General features: G+C 47.4%; 1 protein-coding gene across 1 annotated transcript in view; it reads left to right on the top strand.

The window, feature by feature from the left end:
- Positions 1 to 17,590, top strand: part of LOC144099119 (cadherin-like and PC-esterase domain-containing protein 1) — a 197,829-nt gene that overhangs the window by 100,754 nt on the left and 79,485 nt on the right. The window contains exon 4 of the mRNA XM_077632207.1: positions 8,985 to 9,118. Within this exon, the coding sequence (XP_077488333.1) occupies positions 8,985 to 9,118 (134 nt within the window). The remainder of the gene's footprint in view (positions 1 to 8,984; positions 9,119 to 17,590) is intronic.

Here is a 17,590-nt window from a genome sequence, read left to right as displayed (position 1 = left end):
TGCAGAATTATCACGAGCTTGCCTAAACGCTGCATTTGCTTCAGTGTTTCTTCGAATAAAGCAATGCCTGGGTATACATTGAAAGACTACTAAATGCTGCATCTTGAACACCTTGGAGAATTCTTTAAGTGTTTCGTGAGCCAAACTTGTTCCAAACTACAATCGTTGCACTGTGGAGGCATTTTAATGCGGGCTGCGAGTCGCTGAAAATCATTAACCTACATCGATTTCATACTGATACTCGGAACTATAGTGTCAAATAAATACCATATATCTCACACGCCATTGACAATGTCGCGCAAGCCAGTTTAACTGCTCGTCGCTCATTCAGCTCTTGAATTACGAATGCAGATGTCGATCAGTTTTTAAGACTTCAGCCATCAATATAAAAATGAATATAGACAGGCTACTGCATGTGTGTTTGGTACCTGGCTAACTGAGGAGCAGCATGTACCATCATGTCACGTGTTCTAATTATCTCTTGGACAGACAACCTGATTTTAGGGGTGGACAGTAGCCACGGGGGAACGTTATATCTCGTTTAGAATATGAGTGTTCTAGGAACACATGATGAATTTTGCTTCCATCATGACCCTGTAGCGCGGTAACAGACGGGTGTCTTTCACGTTGGGACATTACTCAGAAAATGTGCCGGCAAGTCTCAGTTGTTAGCAATACTTGATATGGAGGCTGCTGCAGTAGTAGTAGCTTACGTAACTCCCAAACACACTCGAAGACCTCTCACTATCATCCTCTGTTAGCACTCTTCTGTGGTTCGCGAAAGGCAATGCAGTATCGGGGCAGAGTACACAATTTTTAAGATTAAGGTTGTTGTTATGTAAGCTGATGTTTATTCTCGAACCTTTTGGCTGTTTTGAAACAACCAGCCAATTTACCCCACTATGGCGTTGCGTTAATCTGTCTAGCGACGCCCAGTTTCTTGATATTCATTTGTATGCTTATCTGAATACATGTTTAAGCTCGCTGCTGAGTAAACATACCAACAGGACACTTTCATATTACATAATCCCGCTCATGATGACTTACCTATGGAACATAAGCCTCGTTAAGACCAGCTGAGTGTCAAGAGTGGTAATTCATCCGAGAAGCTTAGCGTCGCGTAGACCTTTTCCGAAACCAGGATTATACACTCTACTTCCTTCGCTGCTATATTCAGCCGGCCAGAAAGAAAGACGAAGAAACCAAATAAAGGCAAAATCGGACCAGAAGCTTCTCAGCGAGTAGCTTTGATCCGCCTCACCACTGCGAAGCGTTTGCCAAGCTGGATAATACTCCTCATTACGTCGGGGCCCTTCTCAACGGCACGTTTCTGAGCCTTTCGCGTCGCGTTAAGTCCCTGCAGCTTTTTCTTGAACAAAGATGCTGAAATTAGCACTTATCTACTAGTTTAATAAAGAAAAAGTGCGCAGAAAGTTGAACGACCAAGGAACAGAAAGCTGCAGTTAATTCTACGCGTATTACCTTTCCTTCAATACCCGAAGTGCAGCGGTCATCGAAAAAATACCCCTGAATAACTAACTACTCACTGCATAAAAAAGGACACGAAAAACAAAATATAGATAAAAAGGGATGTTTCATTGTCGGAATGGGGCGGGCTAGTCAGCTCTTAAAACTAACTTGTCTTACAGAAAATGAAGCCTACTTTCTTCAATCGAAATTAGCTCATGTTGTAGACGAGGTTTTAGATAACCACATTCGTCGCATGTTATGCCCCTTAAAAAGTAAAAACAAAGATAAGAAGCAAAAAGAGAGAAAGCGAAGGATTGTAGCATTAGTGTTTTCTTGCTTTCAGTCTTGTTCTTGTTTGAGTCCTCTGACTAGGCTACTGCGGCAAAAACAAACGACCTACACCAGCATAGTTAGGATCATTGCACGAGCACCAACATCCCCTACACACTCGCACATTCGCACGCACGCGCGCATGATGTGCACGTGAAAAACACGCCCAACGCCTTGTACCTTCATGCACGAGTCCGTTTTAACAGACGTGCGGTCAGTAAGAGTCTTTTACCACTCACCCGAAGCTCTGCGCGCATAAAGCCCCGTTAACCTGGGAGTCGCCAGAACGCGCTTTCACTGTTCGCACGTTGCGAGGGCCTTGTCGCCACAGCCTACTAACGCTGCACGCGCCAGCGAGCGCAGGCACAAATTAGCTCGTTCTTCCTAATCAAACAGAGCCCCCCACGTTTCTTTCACGTCCTCCCTCGCTTCGGACCGGCTCCGACTGCGAGCAGGCCGCAAGGAAAACAGCTCGGCGAGCGTAAACGCAAACGAGCGCTGGCATTAGCATGACGGCGGCTGCGAGGCCGTTTGGCGCTCCTTCATAAACCTAATTAACCGCCGTGCCGTCCCACGCTCGCACCGGCCCTGTGTGGACCGCCTGCGCCACGTGGAAGACGCAGCGCGCTGCCTCGCGGGCCTTGTTGACGCTTCGCTGGAGCCGAATGAGTGGTTGCTTTCGCTGCGAGCAGAGCGTGTGTGTAACGCGTGGAAGCTTCCCTGAAGCAACCGCTAGGGTGTTTTATTATACGGGGGAGGACGGGTTGGGTCTCGCAGGACTGTGCCGAGGTGGTACGTGTGTCGTGTGCAGTGCGCGAACCTTGGCAAGCGTGCACAGGTGCTTCTGTCTATGTCTGCGCATGCGTGCGTTATGGGGTGGGTACAACAAAAAAGCGTGTATTTGCACGTTCTATACGTTTTTTTTTTATTCGAGAAATGTGCCAGGAGGCATAAGTTATACAGGGTGCCTTGTTTTATTTTTCCAAGATTACTGAGCACGTTTATAGTACTTCGTGCACGAAAGGTACAGAAGCAGTAATTCGTATAAGTTCGACTGAGTGTTCGTGTTGGCCTGAACGAAGTTCTTGGAAATTGCATTGTTTTGCATGTTTAAGCATTGTTGCGCCATAGAAACGATGTCCAATTATATTTCCACACTTATTTTAGTACCATTCGTAGATTAGGCGTAGGGAGACAAAAAATATTTTTGGGACGTTGTCTGAGATATCATGGGTTTTCAAGCTTGAAATATATATATTTTTGCATGAACCAGTAAGGAGAGTTTTGTGGCTGACTTCACCGCCGGCTAGTTATTTTCGCGCAGAGGAAAAAAATCACACTAGGATTGGCGGCGTAATACACAATAGAACACACGGTTGCTTCACGGTTTTGGCAGAGCGTATCTCTCAGTGTTCTCGATAAGAAGTAACCCACATACACCGAAACAACAACAACACAAAAAACACATCATTTAGAAGTTTTGAAAATTTCGCCGACGTGTATTTCCAAACGCCCGGTTTAAATAGCAGCGCCCACAAATGTTCGCCTAATGAACCTATCTTTCTTCTCGAGAGGTACACGTTCAGAGAAGAAAAAACAGATAAAAATACATTTGGAGCGACAGCGAAGCGCTGCTAATGGCTCAGGTACGAAATGCAATGAAATCGTGTGCCCGAAGCTCCCGACCGCTCTGCCTCGCGGTCCGACATTCGTACCTTTCTTTCCGAAACTTTTTCTCATGCCTCTCTTCAGAGCAGCGCCACTCGAAATCGCGGTGGGCATGTCCTTTCCTAAGCACACATTAAAGGACGCGTAAAACATTAGCCTCGAGCTCCCGCTACCGAACGGAGTAAACGGTCTCAGTGCGCGAGCAGAACGCATAGAACAACGTGGAAAAGGCATACATTACACCTGAGACAGCACCAAAAACAGATTGCAATGAACGGAAGGAAGAAATGGGCGATAAAATCGTAAAAAAATCATAACTATGTAAAGAAGTGCAGAAGCACATGAACTAACGTACTCAATTAGAAAAAAGAAGCGGACCATGCTCAAAGCGGGGAAGGTGTTCACAGCTGCGCACCTCTCCCGGGTGCCGTTATAAAGGTCGGTCGGCGGGCGGTATTGCGAGGAAGGAAAAGGAAAAAAATAGAAAAGGCTGGAAGAGGAAGGAGAAAGGTGTAGGAGAGGGTAAGCAAATAGACAAGGCAGCTCACGGGAGAGCACTGTAAACGGACCCGCGTGCCCAGCGGCATTCACTGCTATGCGTCCTCCAGATTTACGACTTCCGACGGTCCGCTCGCGAGCTCGCCAGGACACACGTTCGCGAAAAGAATGGCGCGAAGCGTCGGCGGTGCGACTCTCTCACCCTCCCCATCTCCCTCTCTCTCTCTCTCCGTCTGCGAAGAAATATGAAATGAATAGAGAGGCCATAGCGAGGACTGAATGGAGTGAGCGATATAGCTGGTCAAGAGGGAGAGAAAGACGCCCTCTACCGCAGCTTGCCAGACTGCTGAGCGGGAGCTGCTCTGTGTGCGCTCTATATAGGACGTCACCGAGATCGGTGGCGTGCCGCAGGCGAGAAGCGGCGTGAAGGGAGGAGGTCGGTTATGGGCACCGGCGGGCAATACTAACTGTCGCGGCTGCGTGGAATCCGAGTTATGAACGGTTGTTTTCCGCCCACACATCTCCCCTTGGCCTTTCGGTGCAGCCGTCTAGGGTTTCTTTCTCTTTGCAAGATGTGCGGGTGCGTTTGCACATCTGGCCTCGTGGGTCGCTCGCTTCGCGGCTGGCGATGTGTGCGCTATAGCACCTACGCTAAATTGAGTGTCGAGGCTAATGAAGAAGAATGCGTCGCAAAGCGAAATGTCGCTTTCTCCGACGCCCGCTAGCTGTTTCGCTAGGCTTCAACTCGCACGTGCTCTGACGAAACTGGCGTGTACGGCTGCGTTTTTTATGAGAATGGCGGTGTCTACGTGTGAATGTCGATTGTGTTCTCGCTTTACAGCGTTGCAGATGCTATTTTTGTAATGTTTCGCGACAGGTATGAAAGGGAAGATAAAATAACATGGTCGTGGTTTTTGTGCACTCGCCTCCACACAAAAAGGTGTGGCTGGTGTTTTAATGTCAGTCTCTTCTTCACAAGTGAGCAGCTTTTGCTCAGAACAGCGTAACGGTGCGTCAGCATATTCTTCCGTAAAATTCCAGGCATGCAGCATTTGCAAAAAATATGCTCATTCATTATATGTGGTCTGCCTTTGTTTCTATTCAAATTTTTCTACGCACGGCAACATTTCAATAAAGATATTAACCTTCGAAGTAATGCACACTTTTTTCTACGCTAAAGTAATTTCCTTTGTTAGAAATTCACTAGAACATCTTTTTGGACTATCTGGCGCTTCTTACAATGAAAAATATTGGAAATCGAGGAATATATCGAAATTAATGTCGGATGCTATACACCCCAAAGCGACAACTCGAATAGGTCAGAGGCGATCTTTCTGTCGGAATAAAGTAATGTAATGTTCTGGAGTGATAGTAGAGAGCGAAAGAAAAATAATCTGCGCAGAAGAAATTTTTCTTGTACTCTATTTCACCTTAACAGCTCTACTCATTACTTTTCTGATGATTCGTGTAATGCGCACCCAGTGTTATCTGACGTCTATTGCAGATGAGATAAACTGAAACGCGAATGAGATTACGCGAGATGAAATTAGGTAATAATGGGGCCACGATCGAGTGGTAACTATGCTCCACTAAAGAGGCTAGCTTTGTTTGCCTTCGTCCGATTAAACAAGCAGCGGTCCGCACCGAACGAGGCGGCAAACAAGGCGTTGCTTCGCAAACAAGGCTACAACGCCAGCAGCGCAATTACCGCAACGAAGGCTGTTTGTTGTTCCCCTCTTTCGCCTCTCCGTGCTCGGACCGTGGCAGCCCGAGCCTCATATATGCATGCAGCGGGGTAACTAGGTAATTAGGCCAACGTTAAAACTAACTGCCACCTGGAGTTGCCAACTGGCGCCTCGCCCGCTGTGGAAGCCGTTTTCAAAGGTGCGCGTCTAAACTTTTTGCTGGGGAAGGTTTTGCTCACGTATGCTACTTTCCACTTCGGCTGGCGCACACGCAGAAAATTCGCAGTGAGAATAGGTTCCTAGCTGTTTTTACCAATCGCGGACAGGAATCGTCGTCCACGGCTTAGTGCTGTCTGTGAAGCGTGTTTGGTCTAGGAAAAACGTAGGTGTTTACGAGCGTCTTGTTACCACGCTGGAACAGCGCCGAGTAGGCCAGAATTTATGAAAATATGAGGCGTATACATTTTAAAGCGAAAGCTTTACTACTCCAGCCAGCGAGCCATTTCGGCTCGTCGCGCCGTATGTCATATGCATGGCCCACGAACGACCTTGAGCCGCCGTTGCCTGGCAACGCCATAGCCGCGCTCCAACAGATGGCGCCGCCGTCGCCGCTCGCTCCCCTAGATGTGATCCGCTGAGGTAGAGAGAGGAGGTGTCTCTATATATATATATATATATATATATATATATATATATATATATATATGCGCGTCGCCTCAGTGTATTGTAGTCTTTATGGAGAGCGCAAAAGAGACGCAACAACGACAGATTGAAGCGAGGAAGAGACAACGCGCTCAAGAGACACCAGAAGAACGCGCCGCACGACTCGAGAAGCGTCGTAACGAAGATGCGGCTAGAAGTCGTGCCACGTCCCCTGAGTGACTCCTCAACTGCGGAAGAGACCGGTTTGAGTTCTTCAGAGCGTCGGAATGAGACGCTGCGTAGACGACGTGCCGAGGAAACGAAGCTTTCGCAATTCGACTTGGGTTAACCAGAGCTATACCACAGCCGTTTTTTTTTTTTTTCAGGGAATGGTCTTTCTTTTTTTTTCATCCCCACTGAAAAAGAGAGCGCCTAGAGTTTGATACGGGAGGCGGTTTATATGCCAAATTGTGGACCTCCTAAATGTTGCATATGTCCGAAACTGATCGCGTTCTATTCTACGTGATATCTAGCACAGAACGGCTAGTCGTAATTTGCTTCAGCCATTGGCCGGGAGTCGAACCGTCAGCCACAACATGCATGGGCGCCAATGGGGACCAGTCGACCTCGCATCAGAAGCTCATTACAATGTGTGGGTTGTATGTGGTAGTACTTAAAGGCACACAACGGGGCTCTATGCTGTCGCATTGGCAGACAATAAGTGATTATGTGTGACAAGGATTATGTGTGACATAATCAGTGATTGTGCGTGGCAATCCGGGATTATGTGTGATAATGCAATGTGTGACAAAGACAGCTTCGCCGGTAGAATGGTACCAAGTCATGCGAGCTGGTATTTGAAAACTGAAACCACAGCGCGGAGGACAAGGTAAAAAACGACAAGCTATTGATGAGAAAGCCGCACGCGTCCTGTCTGTGAATTATTTCCTAGTAACCTTTCCTCCGCGCAGTGTATTTAAGCATGATCGGCATGACGACGATTATTGAAGCATTCTCTGTATTTTACACTGGATGACCCACAAAACACGTTTTGGAATGGCCTGATAGGAAATGATAACGCACCCTTCGCATCATTGTGACACAAACCGTCGATTATCTACGCACATTTTGAGGTGAAGGAATTAGGTGTGCGTTGATCTATTCAGTAGAAAGCACGCAAATAACTGTGCTGATATTGATGCTTGGGCATAAGTCATTTCAAACCAAGTCATTGTTTTATATAAAGCCAGGCACCCCCATAGTGGTAAGATTGGTCTTCTCCGCAATATGGCTCTTAATGTCCAGAAGCACACTTTACAGGATACACATGAAAACTGACATAGCACGCGGTTAACGTACCATTGAGGCACTTCAGCCTTACTTGCGCAGCTAACGAAGAAACAGGGCATTGCGTGCACGAGCCTTCAGGAGAAACGCCAACAACGTATCTCCGCGGAAACCCTAGAGATATGATGGTTAGGATAGCGTTCACTTCTGATCACAGGTTCAAGCGTTCAAGGCTACCGAATGTTTGACAACCTACGCCTCTCGTTGGTGGTTACAGAGAAACGGTGTTTGTGCACAAAAATTCTGTTTCTTTTTCGCTCAGCGTCGCAAGTAATTATTTGCATTTTTTTGTTGATGGATCCAGTACGTACTTCGAGAGTGCGCGGGGTTGCTGGCAATGTGTCTCGTTTGTTTATAAAAATGAGGCAACTTCCTGCATTTGCCCTGCAGTATGTTTATAAGAAAATGACGGATGATTTAGCGTGGTGAGGCCAAATACGAATTATGTGCGCAAGGATTTCGGTTAAGCGATGCGCCACTGCCCTTCGATGGCAGGCGCTACCACCGAAAGGGGGGGAGGAGGCCTGTGAGACTCAAGTCACTCTTCCCGAGCAACCTCTCGCGACCTGTCATTAAATGCGGTGCCACCTTCCACGGTGGACAGGCTGTGATACGTCACAAGATCAAGTGACCTAGGTGCCTGGCTCCAGACAAGCAAACACACAAAGTCTGAAAGCGGTGAATGGCTACTGTATGTGCTAGCGAACTAAAAACTCCAGTTATTGAGACGGAAACAGTCAATTGAAACCTAGCATTTACTTCGGCTCATGATGTCGACGGCTTTTTGGCGCACAGTGCTGTCCGTGCTGACAAGGTATCAGGTGGTTTCCTGAAAAACGAAATGCACGAAGACGTGAAATATTCAGGGAAGGTTTTCAGTTTGGCATCAGCCGTGGCAACAATTGTTTTGTTGTTGCTAGGTACCAAGACAATCTCAAGGACATGTGAAACAAACTTGCCGGAAATGCAATATTTTTTTTCTCTTCCTCATTTTATTTTCTTGTAGTCAAAATGTTTAGGTGAAACAAAACGCCACTTTTTGTGATTATTCGGAACACAATGGTCTAACATAGTTTCGACTCTGAGATGGTAAAGCGACTGCCCTGAAAAAAGAAATTAAATGTTTGAGCCCCGGATCTCGAACAATTTTTTTTTCAACTCCAAAGCTTCTAAGGAATTCATGTAGAACTACTTTGCAGCAGTATAGCTAGGATTACGGAAATGATAATAAGACATTACTTCATTGATATTTTGTTTTATGCTATCGCGGAGTGTGTCTGCTCTTTCTATTCCAATATAAGGTTTGTTTTTCCTGAAAAATTTCTTTTTTGTAACATGCAACAGGTTTGGCAGACTCCAGTGGCAGCGCGTTTCAAAGGAGCTCTTCAGATCACGGTGGACATAAACGTAGCCAGAGGGACGCTCAGCCATCCAGGTCAGCCACGCTAAACGACAGGCTGCGCAAAATGCTCATTGAGGTGAGTCCTCCTGAAAATTCTTTTGCGTGTTTTAGCGAATAGGAAATCAGGGATTGGGATGTGGGATGGTGTGTTCTAGCGGCTTAGTTGATCAGATGATGCCATTAGCCGTGGTTAGGAATCTTTTGTAACCCTGGTTCTAGGTCGAAAACTCAGCCCTTCCTTATCTGCATTCATTCATTCATTCATTCATTCATTCATTCATTCATTCATTCATTCATTCATTCATTCATTCATTCATTCATTCATTTGTTCGTTTTGGTGGGTTTATAACCTGGCGTAACAAGTTATGGATGTGAGCTGCATACAATTACTTATTGGTCACCTTTCCTTGAAAACCACTTTAGGTGAAGAGAAGAATTTATAAAAATTATAAGAAATAGGTGGACAAGATTTGAAACCGGTGACGGAGATAACCCAATCAAGTTTCTCATTTACATCACCTATTGCATATAACTGAAGGGGCGAACGAGCAGGAAACGCTTAAAAGAACGTCTGGCTGGACAAGTTGGTAACTGTAACTGTACATCTTTTGTGTGTTGTGACTGTAACCTGTAACCAAAGATGAACAGGAAACGCAAATGAAGGAACGTTTGGCGAGTCGCTCCTGTGCACCTCGGTGAAGAAAAACGCGCACGTGCACATCGAGCTGCCGTCGCTTCAAGCAAATCACTGCGTCGAGAGGTGAATCACAAACTCTTTTTTTAATATTTCACACACACGTGCTACCGTTGGAAAAGATCCTCTCTCCGTCGCGACTCCGCAAATTGATGCGGGCATGCGGTGGGTCTTCTTCCTTTCTCGAAGTCTCCCTGCGTTAAATTGTTATTCTCTCATTTTTGAGGGCACCCACCGTGCATGAGCAATTCCGCCTGTTTATTCACATATTTCTCTCCCAAATATAAATAAAATCGAGAACTCTATTTGCTTCGCTATCTCCGACAAGCATCGCGGGAGGCCTTGCTGTATTTCTCCTCCAGCCCAAACCGCCTTTTGCGCATTAAACGCACGTTCGCGCAGAGAAACAAGGCGGCGGAACCCTTTATCTCGCTTCTCTTGCTGCCGAGCGCTCGGCTAGCTCATCTCGAAATCCGAGCGCGAGGCTTTTTTCCCAGATTTCTTTTTTTTTCACGAACGCAACTCCGAAGAACGCTTGCCCGGCAGGCCTGGCACGGCAGGCATAGTAGTTGTATGCGGAGGCGCACACACATACGCCAGGAGGCGAATAGAAATCAGCTGCATGTACGCCGATAGGAGCACTGGCGGCCGCGTGAGCGGTGGACGAAGCGGCCAACACAGCGATACGAGGCCCGCCACTGCCACGCCATCTCCTCTAGCGCCGTATTCGGTTCGAAACAAGGAGGGGGGGGGGGGGGGGGGGGTTCTGGCCACGAATCGCTGATCCACTGCCTATCGGATGGTGTGTGCTGGAGGAAGGTGGTTCGTACAAGAATAGGCGGGGAGTGTACGGAAGGGGCAGCGCAGGCTGACGGGCACGCACACGCGCTTACGCCAAGAAACGCGGGGAGTAGACGTCGAAATAAAAGGAAGGAAAAACATGATTTCAGACAGAAAAAGAGAGGGTGAGATCCGGCATTGCAGGCGTGCGCTGCCTATCGGTGCCTTTTCTATACGACTCAGCAGAGCGCGCGATCCTCTCGCAAGAGCTCACTCACGGCATGCGGGAGCAGAGGCGGACCCTGGCGCAGCCTGCCTAGCACAGCGATGCTCGAGTCACGCTACGCGCAGGCACGGCACGTCCTCGTATTTTCCCCCTTTTATTTGAGAAAGGTTCGAGGAGCTCCGCTGGCAAGCGCCTAACGCTGCACTGTCTGCTACTTTGCGCTTTCGATCTCTGTCTGTCTCGGATCTTTTTATTTCTTTTGTTTCTGAAATCTGACGCACGTCGATTTTGAGTGGTTCGGAGTCACTGCTCAGGGGAGAAGGTGGCTTTCCAGTAAGCAGAGCGGCCATTTCTCGGTCACTAGTGGCCACAGTCCGTTACCGATATGGTCGTTCAGGGTAACGGACTGGATTCCAAGATAAGGCAAGCCTAGCGGGGGCGGCAGTAAGTTAGGTGGGTGGGTGAGATTAGGGAGCTTGCGGGCATAGGTGGCCGCAGCTGGCACAGGTTTGGAGAGATATGGGAGAGGCCTTTGTCCTGCAGTGGGCGTAGTTAGGTTGGTGATGATGACGATCATGAGAGTGACCAGCCAAAATTGGTGCAGTTGACCAGAGTGGTGATCACCAGGTGCACCTATTTTGTCTATAGTGTAATATCTCTTTCTCACCTGTTAGCGTTACAGCATAGAAGGCGATGTAGATACAGAGGGCGCAGTAAAGTAATTCTCTATTTTCATGCGTCATTCATAAGAAAATATTACAGTTGATGGATATAAAAAGCTTAACAGACGAAGACGAGGTAGAGGCCGAATTTGTGACACAACTGCGCCTTGGTCATTACTCCTTTTTTGTTCCCTCTAAACGCACCTATTTCTAGCAATTAATCGCCTTTGTCTAGGCCACTCTCCCATAGTTGGTACGTGTAATCTTTATTTGAGGTCAACCAACCAAACCTTCCTCGCCTGCGCCTGTTTAGTGCTTTGTAACGATGAATACGTCTAAGCCTTCCAGTTAGCCACTTAATTACAGCTCTTCGCGGAAGCCGACAATTTCATAACATCGCAAAGCTGATAAAGGCAACAGGGGCAGTCTTAACACGCCGAGTTCAATGGCCATTTGCCGAGACTCTCCCATTTCGTTGAATACGCCCTTCAGCGAGAAGACAGCGCCGACTAGTAACTAATTCATCCGTCTGCCGCACACGCTGACTGACAGCAACAACACTGCCGTCTAACAAGGGCCGAGGCAATCGAGGCGTGAAGAAGAGGCGAGATAGGCAGCCAGCGGGAGGCCGCCTCGGGGTTATCGACTAAAGCGTGCCCATCAATTGTTGGCCGTGCCTTCCTTCATTTCGGGGACTCCGGGACGACCGGAGCGACAAGCGGAGCCTGTGAGTGGGATGCGAGCAGACGTGGCTTACGGGAAAAGGGGGCTGACGGATGCCTTCGGCGCGGGAAGCCCGGTCACGTAGCCGGAAACCGAGAGGGAAAAAAAGGAAGCGGACAGAGATAAGGGAAAGAAGAACGCGGGCTGTGGGTGAAGTGTATCCCTCTAAGAGCCAGAGCGATAGGGCCGAAGGAGCCACGCTTTGATATTCTTGCCGCAAGCTCCGCTGCTCGCACTTGCCTCTGTTTAGTCTATCCCGCCGCGTTTCCTTTTCTTTCCCCTTTCTTTCTTGATGCCATGAGACAAAGCTTTTCCCCGTGGAGAGGCTGGGGACTGGACGTCTCCTTTCCAGCATCCCTTCGTTCCTTTTTAACCCTATTCCCCATTGGCCATTCTCAGCCCGTACGAGCACGCATCCTTACGCAATCGCAACCGCGTGCACGGACGCTACTATGAAAGGGTTACGATTCCGTATAGCTAAAAGAATAAGAGCAGAAATGAAACGAAAGAGTGGTTCTGGTCGAATGGCGTAAAGAGCAGAGCTCGCAGCATGCTGCCGAGGAGCGTTTCTTTTTTTTATTGTGCCTTATTTTGGCCCCCACAGCCCCTGCATAGAACTTGTTTTGTCTTTGGAAGTGCGTTATGGTTTATTACTTCACTGAAGAAGACATGCGGGGTATGTAATTTCGTATCTTATCGGAGTAATTAGTTTTAATATGGTTACAAGTTCACTGTCGGGATGTCTATTATTAAGACTCACAAACTGGATAAAGCGAAATGCAAGAAATCCTGCGAAAGATCGCACGTAGGGTGCGCGTCAGCCAATCAGTTTGAATCAAAACTGAACCGATGCCCTCCACTACGGCGCTTCTTTAGGTCCACAGCGTTGCTCTGACACGTGAAAATTCCGCAGTTCATTAAATCTCTGTTTCGTTTAACCAGGTTCTTCATCTGTTATTTGTCGATGATGGTGTAAATCAGTGATGTTTATGTTCGGCGCATTAAATTGACATACTCAGTTGACGCAAATATATCGGAATTCTCTTTACGGAGCGACGAATTTATGGGAAGTTTACAAGTCCGTAATAAACGCATTATGCAGTATTTTTCGCCGCATATTGAACTCGTCCCTGTAAACAAAGCAAAAAAGAAAACGCCGCCGTGCGGGCGAGTGTCGTCACTCGTAGTTTAAAGCTAGCTTTTTCGTGGAAATTAAAAGTCTTGGATGAATGATACACAGAAGACACAAAGAAAGCATCCACGCCGAGAAGGTGGGGCGATAGGACGGGATAAGTATAGAGACTGGGCGAAAACTAAGTTTTTTAATGAAGCATTTAACAACAACAAAAAATCCCTATGATGATCTGATCGTGAGGTTTAGGGCTCAATTGCGGAGCTTAGGTATAGTAGATAATTTTACTCGCCATATACTTTCAAAACACTGACGACGCATGTTATTAGAAATAAATACGGCTGGGGATTCCTTTGATGTTTCGATCTAGGATGTTGCCGCTAAAAGTTAGAAGAACTGCACGTGCCTGCAGGCCAATTTTCTTTCAAAATTTCTCTTTTGTGCCTTGGTGATTTGCATCAAGGGTTTTAGGGAATGCATTTAGGCGGCGACGTTTGATCTGCTTAATTCACTTGGTCAGACGCGCTGCCATCTCTCCCTGAGGAATCTTCCTTGAAAGCGGCACTTCCTTCAGAAATGCCTCAGTAGTAACTAAGTTGGCGGATATGCTCATGCTTTGCTATACGAATCAAGTGAAGGTAAATTCGCTTATCGCTCGCGAGTTGGAGACAGTGGAGTGAAGGCTTGAATAGCACTTTGGGGGAAAAGAGCAATATCACCGGCCTCTGTTTGGTTCTCTATGCTTGTTCGAATACTTCCCGTCTTATACTTTTCACGTAGCCAGGCCTATAATTCCTCTGAACTTTTAGCTTTAAATAACTTTCCTGTACTCCCATAGTTTTTAGGTGCTCTAGTGAGTTCCTGATAATGCGTCAGTTCATCTATGAAAGCGAGGCTGCCTTTGAAAAAAAAATACAACTGGCAGATAGCTAAAAGCATGCCTTCGATACCAGCCGAGGGGGAGCACATTTGAATCAAAACTCAATACAGACACCTAAGAGTACGTGAGATTTTGGTGTGTGTTAAGTAACTGATGTGGTTGACAAAAATTCGGAGCCTTCTGCTATGGCTTGCCTTATGCTCACAGCGTTGTTTGGCATACAACAACACAATCAATCAATCAATCAATCAATCAATCAATCAATCGATCAATCAATCGATCAATCAGTCAGTCAGGCAACCAATCAGTCAATAAATCAATCAATCAATCGTCAGTTCGTCGCTTGGTTTATTTATTGGTTTATTATCAAGTACTATTTATTTTTTTACTGCAAACGGTGTAGAAAACAAGCTGGTCTTTGATCATATGTCGCAAACACGCGCCTTTAGTCATATCATCATAGATAGTCTTGCTGAAAGTTCCGCCCATTCTCATTCTTATTTTTTCCCGATTCGGAAGTTCCCCTGTTCAGGAGGACGATTCGTCGGTAGAGAAATGACGCGAAAGAAATTGCAGGTAGGGCTGGACATTTTTCTTTATGAACAGGAGAGCCCATGAGCATGAAAGCAAAGGCCCCTCGGTAGCCCTTCCCATGCGTAGGCGTTACGAAGTTAAGTGTGGTCGACAGGTACCATACAAAGCCCACTTGATTCTCTCAAGGGAACGGATCGAGTTTACTCAAACGAGAACCCCTAAACAGGAAAAGACGAAGCACGTGCACCCGGCCCCGGCGTTCAGGAAGCTGCCTTCTCAGAGCTACGAGACCGCGGCAAAAGCAGGCCAGATTAACAAGAAACGTTAAGCACATGACGCAAGAAAGCACCTGCACAAGAGTTAAGACAGCCGGGGGCGAAAGAAGAGCGCATAGGCGGCACAAAACTGGCGCAGTAACAGACACAGTGCGTGATCCCGAACGAGGGGAGGCCGCCGATCGATGTCTCTTAACAACCAAGGAGGTGCGTGCGAAAAGAGATCCGGGGAGGGGGGGGGGGGGGGGTGAAGGTGTCCGTCGTCTTAGGACGCGCCGCCACCACCAAGACAACCAGCGCGCCGGCTCTTGCCGATGGGATTAGGTAGGCGCCGACACGGGCCGGTTGGTCTTGGCACGCCATCGAAGGCGTTCCTTCTTCACCTCAAACGCTTGGCGGCCTATGCTTCTTGCCGACCTGGCAGAGGAGGAAAGGGAACGAGCTCGCGTTGAGGCTCGGTTCTTGGTGCGTCGCTCGTGGCTTCCGACGGCGGGGATCGCCTCTCCTCTCTCTCTCTCTTCTTTTTCTCTCAATCACGCCTCTTCTGCTCTCACGGCGAGTGTTCTGTCAGCGTGAGAGAGAGCTTGGATTTCGCGTGACAGGGTCTCTGCCCGCCCGCGCTTTGTCCCAGAGAGGAACGAGGATTCCTGGTCCGGGGCCTTTCTGCGGGACACTGCTCGTGGGAGCGATCTATCGTAGCCTTCACAAAGCTTTCGTTTTCCTGCGTCGCCCCTGCGGGCTGCGCATGACCTGGAAGGTTAGAATGCGCAGAAAGTGCTGTTGAATTAGACATAAACACGCGGAGGTTTTAAAATTTTTAGGTGGAGTTCACGTAAGGCGCAGGATTCATCGTCCGATGACACGAAATTCGCGTACTAGTCGAGATTGGTTGCGAGACCTTATGACGTCATCACAACCTGACAAACGGGTTGTGAGCGACCTAGGTTCCAGGTAGCGACCTAGAGAGCATTAGAGTTTACGTCAGGAGCAAACTGTGGCTGTACGGTGTCACCAAATTAACGTGGTTGAGGATACAGAAGAAGGCTACTCGAAATAAATGTCGATCAGTTCAGGGCTTCACTGCAACAAAGAATACAAAAAATGAAATAAAAATGACAAAAGAACTAATATATGCAAATTTCGGTACCGTCACAACATAGAAGAAAGCTGATGCTGCAACTAGCAATCATAACATGGCAGTTGATTGACCGGAAATTGCTAGGAAACACACACAGAATTTGCCTTAGAAGCTGCAACAACTGTCACATCTAATGTTATCGCATTCCACTACTAAGGTGACCTAAGCGTTCCCATAGTTTTTCACTGTAGGTATGCATTGCAAGGTCCAGGTTTGTGCCTGTATGCTTTGATCTTGAGTGTGGCCCGGGGGTTAAGGCTTGTACTACTGAAAGGTTTTAGTGCTGACGTATATGGAAAGCACTTAAGCCTCTTTTTACTTTCACTATAAGTATTTGCATGACTGTAGAGGCTCCACATATCGTCCTCACATTACACGCAACATCGACGGAGCGAACTTAACATTACGCCGCCAGTAATGCTTCGGTGAACGCATACGTGTCAAGTGGGGAGAGATTTCGTACCTACTTGTACACGATGTGGAGATTGGGTAGGAGCATGGTTTAATTTGTCGAGAATGTCGAGGAAACGGTTCAAAAACGACTCAAGTGTAATTTCATGAGTTCGAGAGCTCAAATGAGCGGAAAACGCATATGCGCGTCAGAAAACCAAAAGAAAACATGAATTACCGGCAGGACCTAAAGTCGATATCCGGCAATTTCAAATCTCAAGGATTCCTATATGAATTCGTAACATTAGTGCGTCACCTAAGGTCACATTGTCTTAGCTGGTCATGAAAGAAACGGGAACTCCTGCTATTATCTTCCACTCCGAGAAAGCTACACTCTAAACACTAAGGAGTAAAACGGGGAGTAAGTTGTCCCCTAGAGCACTCCCTTTTATAAAAGGTGCTAGGGGACAGCCTCTTGATGCTCCCATATAGCAGTATTCGTGTTTAGACAGTACTTTATTTCGGCTGACGTAGAACTTCTTATCAAAAACTACACTGCTCGCTTCGAAAAAAAAAAACGAATCGATCTTTATTTTTCCAATTTGGCAATACCAAGATTCTGATAATTTGATTTGCGAAATTTAACTCCTATCTACGTAATTCCCTCCTGCAGAATTCGCTCCCCCTAAGCATTGTTCTATCGTTCCCGATAAATTCCATTACTTGCACAGGCTCTAATGCCGCGCCGACGCGTGAGTATCGTAAGCCGCCTGCTCCCCGAGTCTATTTTTGCTAAATGTAAAGACAGCTGAATAAGAATCTGTCTCGTACTCACAGGCATCGCATGTAGCATTTCAGGAAGTTACTGCAAACTCGGGAGCAAAGTATTGGCTTACTGCGACTCCCCCCTCCCAATAACGGCGGCCGCTCTAGTGTTGACATTAATATTTCGGAGCCTGCCTGCATGCAGGCTCGAGCGAGTTCTCATTTTTCTGCGTCCAGAGCCAAGCCAGGCAACCTTTTGCACTCGCGCGTTTTGCTGCTGCTGCTGTTGCTTACACTGATCCTTTCAGCCAGAGTGCTGGCAGCAAAGCCCACCCGTCAGGCCTTTCCG

Source organism: Amblyomma americanum, chromosome 7 (genome assembly GCF_052857255.1).
Source record: "Amblyomma americanum isolate KBUSLIRL-KWMA chromosome 7, ASM5285725v1, whole genome shotgun sequence".
Taxonomy (NCBI): Eukaryota; Metazoa; Arthropoda; class Arachnida; order Ixodida; family Ixodidae; genus Amblyomma; species Amblyomma americanum.
This window is presented reverse-complemented; position numbering and strand designations above follow the sequence as displayed.